Source organism: Sceloporus undulatus, chromosome 1 (genome assembly GCF_019175285.1).
Source record: "Sceloporus undulatus isolate JIND9_A2432 ecotype Alabama chromosome 1, SceUnd_v1.1, whole genome shotgun sequence".
Classification (NCBI taxonomy): domain Eukaryota; kingdom Metazoa; phylum Chordata; class Lepidosauria; order Squamata; family Phrynosomatidae; genus Sceloporus; species Sceloporus undulatus.
Window position 1 is genome coordinate 4,871,782 of NC_056522.1, and position 15,150 is coordinate 4,886,931.

At 43.0% G+C, this 15,150-nt stretch overlaps 1 protein-coding gene across 2 annotated transcripts in view; it reads right to left on the minus strand.

The window, feature by feature from the left end:
• ADCY3 (adenylate cyclase 3) overlaps window positions 1–14,105 on the minus strand; it is a 138,293-nt gene extending 124,188 nt beyond the window's left edge. The window contains exons 1-2 of one of the 2 annotated variants that reach the window (XM_042445565.1): window positions 13,945–14,105; window positions 10,064–10,941 (exon numbers count right to left, since the gene is read on the minus strand). In XM_042445565.1, the coding sequence (XP_042301499.1) occupies window positions 10,064–10,750 (687 nt within the window). In that variant the 5' untranslated portion in view covers window positions 10,751–10,941; window positions 13,945–14,105. Of the gene's footprint in view, window positions 1–1,339; window positions 1,345–10,063; window positions 10,942–13,944 lie in introns of those variants that run through there. The other variant, XM_042445566.1, reaches the window with a different exon arrangement.
• Window positions 14,106–15,150: the final 1,045 nt, after the last annotated feature.

Here is a 15,150-nt window from a genome sequence, read left to right on the forward strand (position 1 = left end):
CTTCAGCTTCATATACCCATATTTCTTTTGCACACAGTACAATGTCCAGAAAACAAGGCTGTGCATGTTTCTGATCATGCCAGGCTTCTTTACAAAAGCTAGAAACAGGATGACTGTACAAAACACAAGCCCTGACTTCTCGTTCAAACCCACTCTTGCAGTACCTCTATTTGCCCACCTGCATTTTGGAAAACAGCTGTGCAGTTGTTTCCAAAGATGAGCTTTTGGGGACATTGTGTGCACGAGACACACTCAGGCACACACATGGAGAGGCCCGAAGAAAGGAAAGGGGCATGTGATCCATCTTTGGAAAGCACTCACCGTCCAGAAATAGCAACGTGATAAAATACACACACGCACTCCACGCTTGCCGGGTGACATGCACACACATATACAAACTGAGTTATTCACCAGCATTAAAACAGCTGGGTTACAGACTGATGAAAATAAAGCAAAGCTCTTTAAAAGGAAAAAGGCAAGAAGCTGCTTCATTTCAGAAGCCGTGGTCCTTTTCTCCAGCACAACAACCATGGTATAAATGGAAAGGTAAGAGATGTTGCAGTGGCAGTGGTAATAACAGCCACAGGCTCTCTGACTGCAGTGACAGGAAGGATAGCACAGATGTTATCTCTCTCATGAAAGAAAATGACCCCCAATAGCTCCTGAGCTGTTCTGGAACTATAACAGCAGCTCTGTCTGGCCACAGATATGGCTTCGTCATCCATATTCCCATTCCATGAGTGACTTCATAGAACCACAAAATCATAGAGTTGAAAGAGACCACAAGAGCCATCCAGTCCAAGCCCTGCCATGCAGGAACTCGCAATCAAAGCAAACCCAACAGATGGGTTTAAACAGCCTCTGTTTAAAGACTTCCAATGAAAGAGACTCCACTACACTCCGAGGAAGTGTCTTCTACTGCCGAACAGCTCTTACTATCAGGAAGTTCCTCCTAACGTTTAGGTGGAATCTCTTTTCCTGTAGCTTGCATCAATTGTTCCTTGTCCTATTCTCTGGAGCAGCAGAAAACAAGCTTGCTCCCTTCTCAATGTATTTGAACAGGGCTATGGTATCACATCTTAACCTTCTCATCTCCAGGCTAAACATACTCAGCTCCCAAAGTCACTCTTCATAGGATGTGTTTTTCAGACCCTTCACCATTTTAGTTGCTGTCCTTTGGACACATGCTAATTTGTCAATATCTGTTGTAGTGCCCAGAATTGGACACAATATTCCAAGTGAGGCCTGACCAGAGCTGAATAGAGTGGCACTATTACTTCCCTTGATATAGACACTATACTTCTATTTATGCAGCCTAAAATTGCATTGGCCTTTTTACCTGCCACATCACACTGTTGACTCATATTCAACCTGTGGTCTACTACAACTCCTAGATCCCTTTCACACGTAGTTTCCTTAAGCCAGGTGTCCCCTATCCTATATCTACGCATTTCTTCTTCTTTTTTCCCCCTAAGTGCAGTACATTACATCTCCATGTTGAAATTCATTGTTACCTTTGGCCCAGCTTTCTAATCTGTTAATGTCATTTTGAATTCTGATCCTGTCTTCTGGGGTATTAGGTACTCCTCCTAATTTGCTGTCATCTGCACATTTGATAAGCATGCCCTCTATTCCTTCATCCAAGTCATTGGTAAAGATATTCAATAGCGCCCCACTGGTCATTTCTCTCCAGAATAAAGAGGAGCCTTTTTTTTCTTTTTTCCTTTGCTAAGAAAGAGCAATCTATATACAGGTATATCAGAGTTAACAATGGCAATACTTCTTTAACAGAAAATGCAGTGTCACATCAGGAAATCATATAGGATCAGGAGATCATACAAAAAATTAGGAATCATACAGAAGGAAATTAAATTCTTCCTCTTCTGTCTAAATTGCCACTAGTAATACTGCCACTATCGGACTAAACTGTAACAATATTATTTCCCACAAAAGGTTCTTATACATTAGGAGCTATATACAAGGACTGAAGAGGGATTGGGGAGGATAGCTTAATTGTGAGACTTTAAATTTAACTAATTCTTGTGTGGCAACATCTCAGGCTTTCCTCAGTACTATTAACTACACTACCGTAAGTGGATGTATTTGTCACTCACAGTCTATAAGAAGACAGCCTCATTCCCCATCCTGATCATCATTAGTCTAAACAGACTAGACCTTCATGGTTTGACACTACAGTCAGCAAAGAAGGCAGTATGTGAAAGCACCCTGACACATGTATTCTTGCCCCATTAGCCATTTGCTTTTAGCCATACTAGAGGAGCCATTTTTAGAGTATCCTTTGGGTTTGGCCAAAGAATTACAAATCCATCTAATAGTTGCATTGTCTAGCCCACATTTCTGATTTACAGCCACCCTAAAGGCTTTTATTGGCAAAAATTGTTAAGAAGAGGTTTATATTTGCCTTCCTTTGAGGCTGAGAGAATCTGACTTACCCAAGGTCACCAGTGGCTTTTACTAGCTTATTTACAAGGATATTATGAAAGATCTTGTCAAAGTACTAACTAAAATCAAAATACTGTATTTTCTGGCGTATAAGACTACTTTTTAACCCAGGAAAATCTTCTCAAAAGTTGGGGGTCGTCTTATACGCCGGGTGTCATCTTATAGGGCAGATGCCGAAACATCTGAGCTGGACTGGAGAATCTGCAGTTGCCACATATGTAACTGAAGGGCAGAGCAAGCTGCAGGCGTCCGAAATGCCTGGGATATGGAAAAAAAAAGCCATGTTTGCAATACCGCTCTGATAGTCTTGGAGACAGGGAGGGCTGGGCAGGCAGGGAGAGCTAACCAATCCAAGCAGCCTTTGTATACAACAAGTTTTCCTGCTAAGTACCTGCATGTCATAAGCATTTGAATTAAAATTACCACATTGAAATCAAATCTGATGTTTTTTAAAAAAATTTATTTGGTAAGCATTGGAAGAGGGATAGTCTTATACCACGAGTATATCCCAAACTCTATATTTTAACTAGAAAAGTTAGTGGCCGTCTTATACGCCAGAAAATACGGTACACTACATTTCTTTCATTGAATCATGGAGTTTCTTTCATCTACCAATCTGGTAACTCTATCAAAAAAGGGGGGGAAAGAAATAGAATTTCTTTGGCATGACTTGTTTTTAATAAACCAATGTCTGTTCTAGTTGACACTAACACTGGATTTAGCTTATTATTATCATCTGTACTTCTTCTCCTTCTTCCATTTCTACGAATACTTAACAAAGGTTCATCACCAATTCTCAGTCTCCCTTTAGTGCAGAGGAAAGCATACGTCAACAGGAGAGTGAAAGTACCATATACAGTGGCATAGGCCTAAATAGGCCTTAGTTAGTACTTGGATGGCAGACCATCAAGGAATACTGGATGCTGTGGTCAGATTTCAAAGGAAGAAATAGGCAAGACTGGATATGTGAAGGCAAAAGCGTTAATGGCTTGAATCCATAGTTTTTTTGTGGGGTTTTGGGGTTCTGTGGCCATGTTCTGGAAGAGTTTATTCCTGACATTTCGCCAGCATCTGTTATGTTTATCCTGGAGAAGAGAAGGTTAAGGGGTGACATGATAGCTATATTTAAGAAGATTACTACACTCCTATAGTGCTGCTATTCCACTTTTATTGCTTTGGTTGCTTCCTGTTGCTTTCTGGGGTCTGTAGTTCAGTGAGGCCTCAGAGCTCTCTGGCTGAGAATTATAAACACCCCTCCCTAAACTGCAAATCCCACAATGCAATGGGAGGCAGCCAGAGCAGTAAAAGTGAAATAGCAGCACTATATGAGTATACTGCAGTAATCTACTGAGTATTTGACAGGATGTCACACTGAGGATGGAGTAAATATATTTGCTGCTACTTCAGAGACTAATGAAGCAATGGATTCAAACTACAGGAAAAGAAATTCCGCCTAAACATTAGGAAGAACTTCCTGAAGATAAGAACCGTTTGACACTGGAAGACACTCCCTTGGAGACTGGTGGAGTCTCCTTCTTTGGAGGTTTTTGAACTGAGGTTGTATGGCCATCTGCCACAGGGCGTGCTTTGGTTCTGTATTCATGCACAGCAGGGGACTGGACTGGATGACCTTTGGTGTCTCTTCCAACTCCATGATTCCATGATAGAGGGAAGGGTGCTGGCTGTGGGAAGCAGTGACTCCATTTTCCCTGCCTCCCCACAAAGATTTGAGGGACTTTGTGGGAATTAACAAACTTTGAAGGGCCCTCAAAATTGTTCATTGGGGCCTGAACCTGCTCAAAGTGGCTATGTCTCAGATCTCGGGCATGCAACAAAACTACTACGCCACCAAACTACTGATCTCTTCCCAGACATTTTGCCATTCTAAATGACCACACCATGCAAGTATCAGGTAAATTGGAATTATCTGTCAGCACTGCAGAAGCTGCAACATACAGAACACAGGGCTGGGCAAGACTGCAAGGGAACCTGGAGGACAGCTCTGTTTTACGCTCAAGACAAGAGTGAACAGAAACAGAAAAACCTGCCCTTCCATCCAGGCTCCTGCAACCAATGTTGCCAACAAGCCTCGAAGATATTCTCCGGAATGTTTTACCAAAATCCAAAATCCCTGGAATTCCCCAATATTTATTATTATTATTCAGTCAAAATCCCCGGAAAGAAATTAATTAAATTCCCCGTATTCCAGGGAATTCCCTGGAAATTGGCAACACTGCCCACAACTCATCATTTCCAAACAAAGAATCGCAATAAACCAAACAAACAAACAAACAAACAAGAAAGCCAACAAGCTTAGGTCTAACTGGGAAGGAAAGCTTTAAATGGGGGCAGGAAATAGGAAGCTGTCTCTCCTGCACTAGGGACCTGTTTCTGAAGCAAAAAACCACAGGGAAGTCAGTTGACTGAAACACACCCTCAACATCTGCCTCAGTTTAGCAAAAAGTGTGTTCCAATTCACACACACACACCCTAACAGACTTGAAGCGTGGACTCTGTTTAGGAGAATTACTACACAGGGGAAAAATCTTCAGTGCTCCTCAAAGATCTTGTGCAGAGTTTCAAAATGTTCTTCTTTGGCAGGGCATGTTTTTTTTTACTCAGCAGGAAATACACAGGACACAATATCCTGCAATCTCACCCAGATTAGCTACAGTATTTTACCATTAGTAGTTCTCATAAATTACTGGGAGTGGGGACACAGCTCCCAGGATGCCCTGGCCCAGACAAAGATGGCCATGCTGGTTGGGAGAATTTTATTCATCCTTAATAAAATTTAATCCTTAAAAACAAATTTTCCTAGTTCTGATTTTATGGGGAAATGGATTACTGCAAGGTTGGGAATTAAACTGCTCTCTGGATTCTCTTGGTTTGTAACTCTCAGCACTCCTACTCAGCACAGCCAAGGGTAAGGGATGCTGGGAACTGTAGTCCAAAAACATCTAGAGGGCTGCATGATTTAGCTGTAATATCATATAGCTTACAGGCTATAATGGTGTGAGTCCAAAAACATCTGAACCAGCGTTGAATCAGTGTATGCTAAAAGCCACAGGTTTAACCACTGTCATAACTCTCTTCCACCAACCTCTATTCTTCTCTTCACCAAAATCTTTGAATTGTGGGTTCCAAATAAACTATCCACACTAATATCATGTTCCTGTTGTTGTTTGCCATCGTGCTGACTGGAGACCCAATGCATGAGAGACGTCCAAGATCCCCAGCCATCCATTGCCCTGCTCAGGTCTCACAAACTCACATTAATATCTACTTATGTATTTTAAAGATTTAACTCCTGCCTTTCCTAACAACAGCAAAATCAAGATGGGTTTTTATGCAAATATGTAAAAAGTATATGATTTGCTATGGATTTACCACCCCTCCCCATGAAAAAAATGCTGTTTTTCCCCTTCAGCAGCACAGTGGCAATAAAGGTGTGGATGAGGAGTGTTTAAATCCATAAAGCAGGTGTGTTCAGGAGGGAAGGAATCACTGGAAGAAGCCATCTGAAAGAGGAAATTAGCCAAAACTCTATGTTCCTACTCCACTTGATTGGCATAAAAAACATGAGGACTAGAAACTTGGTGCACAGTTCATACACTTTTTTTTAAAAAGTCAGCTGAGATTCTCAGGAATCCAAAGTGTGTACAGTATTTTCCACATTATAAGTGGAATGCCACAAATGTTGAACTGCAGATTTAACAGCCTTGATTTTAGGTAAACGTATAGTTGTGGCATTGTTGTGTACTTTCAAGTCCTTTCCATTTTATGCCAACCCTAAGGTGCAACTTACATGGGGTATTCTCAGCACAATTTGTTCAGAGGATTTGCCATTGGCTTCCTCTGAGGCTGAGAGAATGTGACTTGTCCACAGTCACCCAATGAGTTTTCATGTCCGAGCCAGGATTCAAACCCTTATCTCCCAAATGTCTCAATCCCACACTGAAATCACTGTCCAAAAAGTGCATACAGCTCTGATATGTAATACAAAGGCTATGGAGGAATGTTTAGTAGCTGTGACAGGTATACCAGTTTCCTGGACTGGGATATCTTGGCCACAGCAGTTCCAACATTAGCAGTCTCAAGGTTTTGTTGTTGCTATGTGCCTTCAAGTTGTTTCCGACTCATGGCAACATTTGTTGTTGTGTGACTCCAAGCTGTTTTTGACTTACAATGACCCTAACATGACCCTATCATAAGGTTTTCTGGCAGGTTTCTTCAGAGGGGGTTTGCCATTGCTATCTTCTGCGGTTGAGAGAGTTAAGGCAAACCCTATCATGGGGATTTCTTGGCAAAATTTGTTCTGAGGGAGCTTGCCAGCATGGTGTGATGTGCCCAAAGTCACCCAGTGGGTTTCCATGGCTGAGCAGGGATTTGAACCCTGGTTTCCAGAGGGTCGTAGCCCAGTGCTTGAACCACCACATCACGCCGGCCCACTAACCTCAAGATTATGAGTTCAGTCCCAGTAAGGGGCTCAGGCTTGACTCAGGCTTGCATCCTTCCAAGGTTGCTAAGATGAGTACCCAGCTTGTTGGGGTCAATTAGCTTACACATTGTAAACTGTTTAGGGAATGCTTAAGTGCACTGATAAGCAGTATAGAAATGTACTTGCTATTGCTTAGATTAAATGATCAAAAATATGGGTGTTCCTTTGAGGCTGGTCCAGAAGTTGCAACTGGTGGCTGAATGCAACAGCCAAACCGCTGGTTAGAGAATCCCCTGGACAGCATATTGTACCTTTGCTGAGAGAACATGCTGGCTGCCAATATGCTACTGGGACTGTTATTTAAGGTTTTGCTATCAGCATCTTAACCAGCATAAACAACATGGGAACAAAGGGATCTTGTAGCACCTTTGAGACTAACTGTGTCAAAGATGTTGTAGCATGAGCTTTCATAGAGTTGATTTACTTCCTTGGATGCATGGACCATAAGTTTTTGTAGACTTGCATGTGCCATACATCTGAGGAAGTAGAACAAATCTACGAAAGCTCATGCTACAACAGTTAGTCTCAAAGGTGCTCCAAGATCCCTTTGCATACTGATATTCCAGACTAACATGGCTATGTCTCTGAATTCTCCCAATACAAGAGCTTCCCCACCAACATTCCCTTCTCCTTTTGTGTCATGTCTTTTTAGATTGTAAGCCTGAGGGCAGGGAACCATTTAATTAAAAATAATAATAATTGTAAGCCGCTCTGAAAGCCTTTAGGGCTGAAGGGCAGGGTATAAATACCATAAATAAATAATAAAATAAGTTATCTGAAGAGCTGCCTTAATCCATTTTTTCATGCCCACTCAAAGCACAAACTCACTTTAAAACAAGCTTCATTTATATACTGCTTCATACCGCCTAAGCGGTGTCTAAGCGGTTTGCAACTGTAAGCTAATTGCCCCCAACAATCTGGGTACGCATTTTAGCGACCTCCTCGGAAGGATGCAAGCCTGAGTCAAGCTTGAGCCCTTTTGCTGGTCTTGAACTCACAACCTTGTGGTTTTGAGTGAGTGGCTGCAGTACAGGCATTTAACCACTGCGCCACCAGGGCTCTTATTAGTGCTCCATGACCCCATGCTGTGTGTCATAGAGATACAGTACTGTTGAGTGACAGATTAGCGTTCTAGGAGACCAAGGTTCAAATTCCCGCTCACCCATGGAAGCCTACTGGTGTCCACGCTTGGGAAAAAGGAGAAATCTAGATAAAATTGATGGGAAAGTGATTGATTTGGGCAAGTCACTCTTAATCATCCTAAAAAAAAAAGCAACAGCATAAATCTTGCACTTCTAAAAAAACCCTACAATACAGCTGGTCTAAGTCAGAGTCAACTTCCAGGGAACATAACAACTACATCATACCATGTTTTTAGAAGTGCACTGTGTGCTCTACAATGAGGTTTCCCAATCTTTGATCCTCCAGCTGTTTTGTACTTCAGCTCCCATAAGCCTTTGCCAGCATGGTAAAAGATGGGGGATTATGGGACCTGAAATCCAAAATATCTGGAAGACCAAAAGTTAAAAACCACTGCTCTACAGCATTCACTTCCTCTGGCTATCAGCAGGAGGAAAGCTTTCTGAATCTTCAGCAATTCTTCAACTTTTTCCCCATCCATTTTTAGTTGTTGCAAGCCGTCTTGAGTGCTGTGTCAGGAGAAGGAGGACGTAAATGTCAAGTAAAAACATTTTTATGTAGGCAGGCATTTGGCATATAATGCATAGCAGGCTTTTATGTAGCAGGTGGGTTTTTAGTTATGTTTTCAACCTTTGTATATTTTTATGTGCTTTTATACTGAGTGTAGATGTTTTTAATTGTTTTGAATTTTACTGAGATTTTAAATGTCTTGTCTGTGAGTTGCCTTGGGTCCCTCTGGGGAGAAAGGCAGCATATAAATGAAAAAATAAATAAATACATAAAATAAATTGAATAGATAAATAAATAAACTCCCAGCAGCCTCCTGCCAGGGAGGACAAAATGAAGGTGTTGCTCCTCAAATAAAATTTTCCTCAAGTCCTCAAATGTCTAGAATTGCTGGAAATTTGAAAATCATTCATACCTAGAAGTTTTGGATGCATAAATGCTATTTTAAATGCTCAACTGAAGTTTTAATTTACTGCAATGTTAGAAATTTATGGGGGGGGGGTTTTATTTGGGTGGGACAATGGCCTTATTTTGCACACACACACACCTGTAGCTACACACTTAGCCAGTACCAAGACAATGGCAAAGAATGCTAGCAGTTGCAATCCAGCAACCAAGAAGTGGAAGAACATATAAATGCCTCATCTGTTTGGAAAGTTGTTCTTTGCTGGACAACTTTAGCCACTCACCAAAAAGGTAACATTTAAAAAAAAAACAGAAGCTTCATTTCCTTGCTTTCATCAGCTCTATGGGTCTTAGTAGACCACACACTAAACAAGAGTCAACAGGGTAATGTGACAGCCAAAAAAAAGCACATCCAATTTCTGGGCTGCATCAGCAGGAGTATAGTAAAGGCAAGTAGTAGAGCCATCCTATTCTGCTTTGGTCAGATCTCACCTGGAATATTGTGTCCAGTTTTGGACACCACAGTTCAAGAAGGATATTGACAAGGTGGAAAATGTCCAGAAAAAGACAATGAAGATGATCAAGGGTCTGGAAGCCAAGCCTTATGAGACACAACTGAGGAATCTGTATTTTGTTTTAGTTAGCTTGCAGAAGAGAAGACTGAGAGGTGACATGATAGACATCTTAACATTTCTGATAGGATGTCATGGAAAAGATGGAGCAAGGTCATTTTTTGCTGCTCCAGAAGTAGGACATGAAACAACAAATACAAATTACAAGAAAAGAGATCCCACCTAAACTTTTGGAAGAACTTTCTAACTGTAAGAGCTGTTCAGCAATGGAGGGTGGTAGACTCTCCTTCTTTGGAGGTCTTTAAGGAGAGGCTGGGTGGGTACCTCTCAGATGTGCTTTACGTGTATTCCTGCATGGCAGGCAGTTGAACTAGATGACCTTTGCAATCTCAAGTCTAAGGTTGTATGGTTATGTATGCATTAAGGCACACAAGCCTTTTGTTTCTTAATCAGAGGCAACAACAGTGTTCCTTACCTGCCACATCAAATCTTTTCCACTAGTGTTTTCCTGTTGCTTCTGTTGTTGCTGTTGTGCAATTGTGACCCCCAACACCAGAGTGTGGATGGCACAGGAGACAGAGGAGATAAGGACGATGGGTGTGAGGCGCAAGGGGAGGGTGATGAAAAAGGAGAACATGAAGAAAGCTTGCCAGCCAACCGTGTCACTGGCCTCATGATAGCGGGCAAAGTTCAGGCCCAAGTAGCAGAATATCTGGGCGGCAATGAGTATCCACAGGATGTAGGGCATGAACTTCCGGGTGATGCGATCTGGCAGGAGTTCGTACTTGCATAGGATGAAAAGGAGGACCTGGGTTGCCAGGCCCACTGCAGCCGCCAAAGTGGGTGCCAGCTTCTCTGAGTTGTACACCACAGTGCACATGACAATGACGTAGCAGTCAAAGAGGGCAGCAAAGACCACCAAAACCAGTAGGGTCTCATGGCGCTGCCGCCGGAAGTAGGTTTGGTAAAGGTTCTCTAGAGACTCTGGGGAGAATGTCAGGCGCATAAAACGTGGCAAACAGAGGCAAGAGCCCGAGTTCCTCACCGTTACCTCATGGGTCCGGCCTACCCCATGTTCGGGGTCGGAGGGCAAGCTAACCGAATAATCTGCCGAGTATTCCGCTGAGTATTCAGGCTCGGAGAAGGCCCGGTTGCGGGGCATCTTGGCTGTTTTCGCCAACTGACCCCTCAGAGAAATTGTGAAAAGGTTCTTCCAATAACAAATGTTGACTCGGGGATGGTGCAACTCCCATAAACGCTAAGCTGAGAGGCAGCTTCAAGGCATGGAGACTTCAGGAACAGTTAGCCATTGCCAGTTTCCAACGTCTTTCAGCATCCAACACAAGCACACTCCTAAGAGAGAGGGAAGAGAACATATTGGTAAAACAAAAAATACACAGAGCAACCTGTAGTTATTTTTTCTGTCTTGGCCTGGTCCAGCCTATATTAACATTAAGGATAATAATGCTTGTCACAGTGACAGTAATGATAATAACGATGAAGATAATTTCAACAGCAGCAATAATAGTAAAAGATGTGGCTTCTCCACACGCAGTACATAGCCACAACAGCTTGGTATTATTTTAACTGCCACAGCTCCCTCTATGGAATCCTGGGATTTGTAGTTTTGTGAATTATTTAGACTTCTGTGGCAGAAAGTTCTCATCAAATTCCTGGATTCCACAGGATGGAGCTATGGCAGGTTTATTATTGTTGTTATTATTATTCATAATAATTAGGAAGAAGTTCCTGACTGTAAGAACTGTTTGACAGTGGAAGACATTCCCTTGGAGATTGGTGGAGTCTCCCTCCTTGGAAGTCTTTAAACAGAGGCTGGATGGCTATCTGTTGGGAATGCTTTGATTGTGAGTTCCTGCATGGCAGAATGGGGTTGGACTGGATAGCCTTTGAGGTCTCTCTCAACTCTATGATGAGGATGAGGATGATCATCATCATCATCACCCCACCTTTCTCCTGATATGGGGACTCAAGGTGGCTAACGACAAATTTGTAACAGTACAATTTTTTTAAGTTAAAGTGGAATCAAATTGCTTTCATTCCACAGGGCAGTAGATCCACTCATGTAGATCCTTCCCCTGCATTTTTCCTTTCCTATCTCTTCTAGATTGCCCTGTCAGATTTGACCAGGATGTTTCCTGTGAGAAAAATTAGACTCAATATATCTGCAGAAGAAGATGGGGAAAAAACCTGGTCAAGTGCAGGAGAAAAATGATTTTAAAAAGGTTAAGAGAACCAAATGAGTCTGTGTTGTTTCCCAGCCACACTGGGACTCCAAAGCAGGTTTTTGTGTGTGTGGTTGCCATCGTCAGATAGCAAAAGGCCCTTAAAAGATCTCCTGGGAAACACATCCAGGGCTCCTTGTTTTACTTTTCTTACCATGCTTCTCTGCCTCAGAACCAGGGAAGGTAAGCCATGCAAAATTAGTAGGCAGATTCACCCAGCCCCTGCTCCTTTTTAATACAGATTGAGTCTCCCTTAACTGGAATTCCAAAATAGTCCAAAATCCAAAAGTTCCAGTAGTCCAAAATCCAAAATTCACATTAGTCCGAAAGCCAAGGGTGGCTGAGATAGTGGCACCTTTGCTTTCTGACGGTTCAATCTATGCAAACCTTTATCTCATGCACAATATTACGACAAATGCTGTGTATAAGACTACCCTCAGGCTATGTGCAGAAGGTGTATGCAAAACATAAACTACCTTCCTGTTTAGATTTGGGTCCCAGCTCCTTGGTATCTCATGATGTCTAGGCAAATGTTCCAAAATCCCAAAATAACCCAAAATCCAAAACTACTTCTGGTCCCAAGCATTTGGGGCAATATTGGCTCAACCTATTCCTCTCCATGGGGTCTTCAAGAACGGACAAAGGTCCATCATCTAGCTGTCCTCTTTCTAAACATTCAAAATAACAAAGAGCCAGGAGGGTGCCCTTTTCTCCCAAGCCCCCCCTCTTTAATTCTGTTTTAATGCTCACTTTTGTATGTTTTGAATTGTATTTGAGTCCCAATGAGATATAATAGTAATAATAATAGTAATAATAATAAGCCCCCACCCCTCTCCCTTACTTTTTTTGGGGGGAGGTGGTATATCAAATAATAATAATAATAGATCCCCCACCCTCCCTCAGTTTACCTCAGCAGCCCCCTCTGTAATTCCATCGTAATGCTCATTTTTCCATCCTTTGAATTGCACTGAGTCCCCAATTTTGGGGGGGGGGGGAATGTGGGATATAAATGAGAATTATGATTAATAATAATAATAATAACCCTCCCTCAGTTTATGCCATCATCCCCCTCTTTAGGTCTATCTTGATGCTTGCTTTTGAATGCTTTGAATTGCACTGAGTCTTAGAGGGATGTAAATGAAAATAATAATAATGATGATGATGACGATAGCCCACCCCACCCTCCTTTGGTTTAAATAAACAGGGCCCCCCCTTTAATTCTATCTCAATGGAATACAAATGACAACAACAGCCCCCACCCCACCCTCCCTCAGTTTACCTCAGCAGCCCCTCTTTAATTCTGCCTTGATGTTCAACTCTGAATGCTGAGCATTGGACTGAATCCCAATGGGATATAGATGAGGATGATGAGGATGAGGATATTAATACATAATAATAGCCTCCCCCCTTCCCTCAATTTACCTCAGCAGCCCCTCTTTAATTCTGCTCACTTTTAATGCTTTAATTAACGCTCACTTTTGAATGCTTTGAATTGTATTGAGCCCAATGACATATAACTGATAATGATGATTCTGATAGTAGTAGCAGTAATAATAATAGTAGTAGTAATAGTAATAATAATAGCCTAGTCCCATCCCTGCCTCAATGGACCTCAGCAGCTAGTCTCCAATTCTCCCTTAATGCTCACTTTTAAATGCTGTGAACTGCACTGAGTCCCAGTTTGGGGAGGGGGGATATAAATAACAATAATTAATTTATTATTATTATTATTATTATTATTATTATTATTATTATTATTATTACCCCACCCCCACCCCATCCTCCCTCAGTTTATCCCAGTGGCCCCTCCTTAATTCTGCCTTCATGCTGACTTCTGGATGCTGTGAAATGCACTGAGTCCCAATGGGAGATAAATGATGATGATGATCATGATAATATTTATTATTATTATTATTATTATTATTATTATTATTATTATTATTATAGGCCCCCCCACCCCTCCTTCTGTAATTCCATCCTAATGTTCACTTTTGAATGGTTTGCACATTTTTGGGGAGGAAGGGATATAAATGATTGTTATTATTATTAAATATTAATGAATATTAATAATTGATAACTACTAATAATAATAATAATGTTTCCCTCAATTTACCTCCTTGATTCTTCCTTAATGCTGTAATCTGCACTGAGTCCCAATGGGAGATAAACGATGATGGTGGTGGTGATAACAATACCATTCATCTTCCTCTTGATAGGTCTCCCTGCCTCCCTCCCTCCTTCCCTGGCTCCCTTGGCCTCAGCGTCCTCGCCTTCCTTCCCTCTTTCCTTGCCTGAGTCTTGGCGCCTTGTTGGGCCAGAAAGCGCCGCCTTTGCCCTTTCTCCTCGGGCTCCGCTCTCTTCTTCTTCTTCTTCTTCTCCTTCTTCTTCCCCGGCGCTGGCTGGCTGCCTGCCTGCTGCTGCCTCTCCTCCTCCTCCTCCTCCTTCTCTCCCTTTTGAGGCGGGAGAAGGCGGGGAGGGAGGGAGGGAGAGGCCCGGCGGTCACCAGCCTAGAGCATCCTCCTCCTGGCCAATCCCTCGGAGGGAGCCTGGCTCCTGGCTGGGCGGGAGGAGGAGGAGGAGGAGGAGAGGGCCGGGGCCGGGGCCAGGCAGGGAGACCCCTTCTTCTCCTTCCCTCCCACCGGCCCCGAAGGCTCCGCCTCGGAGGAGGATGGGGACGGAGCCTCAGGGAGCAGCAACAAGCCTCTTCCATAAAGGAAGGGAAGGAAGGGAAGGGGCCTGCCGTCCTCCTCCTCCTCAGCCCTTGAGCACAGAGGGAAGGCCGCCAGGACTAGGCCAAGAGGACTAGGCTTGAGTCCAAGGAGGAACCCGAGGGTTGAAGAGACCCCACGAAGGCCCTCATCCTCCAGCCCAACCCCCTTCTTCTGCCATGCAGCAACTCTCCCTCAAAGCTTCCCCAGAGACAGAGGGCCCTCCAGCCTCTGCTTAAAGAGGCCTCCAAGGAGGGAGACTCCACTCCCAGGAAACCTCTTGCCCCCTCAAACGGACAGGAAGCTCCTCCTAATGCCGAGGTTGAATCTCTTTCCCTGGAGCTTGCATCCACTGTTCTGTCTTCCAGTCTCTGGAGCAGCAGAAAACAAGCTTGCTCCCTCCTCAACATGACACTCCTTCAAGTATTTAGACAGGGCTATCATATCCCCTCTTAATCTTCTCTTCTCCAGGCTAAACATCCCCAGCTCCCTAAGTCTCTCCTCACAAGGCAGTGGTTCTCATCCTTCCTAACACCACAACCTTTGAATACAGTTCCTCATGTTGTTGTGACCCCCAACCGATGTCTTGGTGCCTAAGACCATTGGAAATA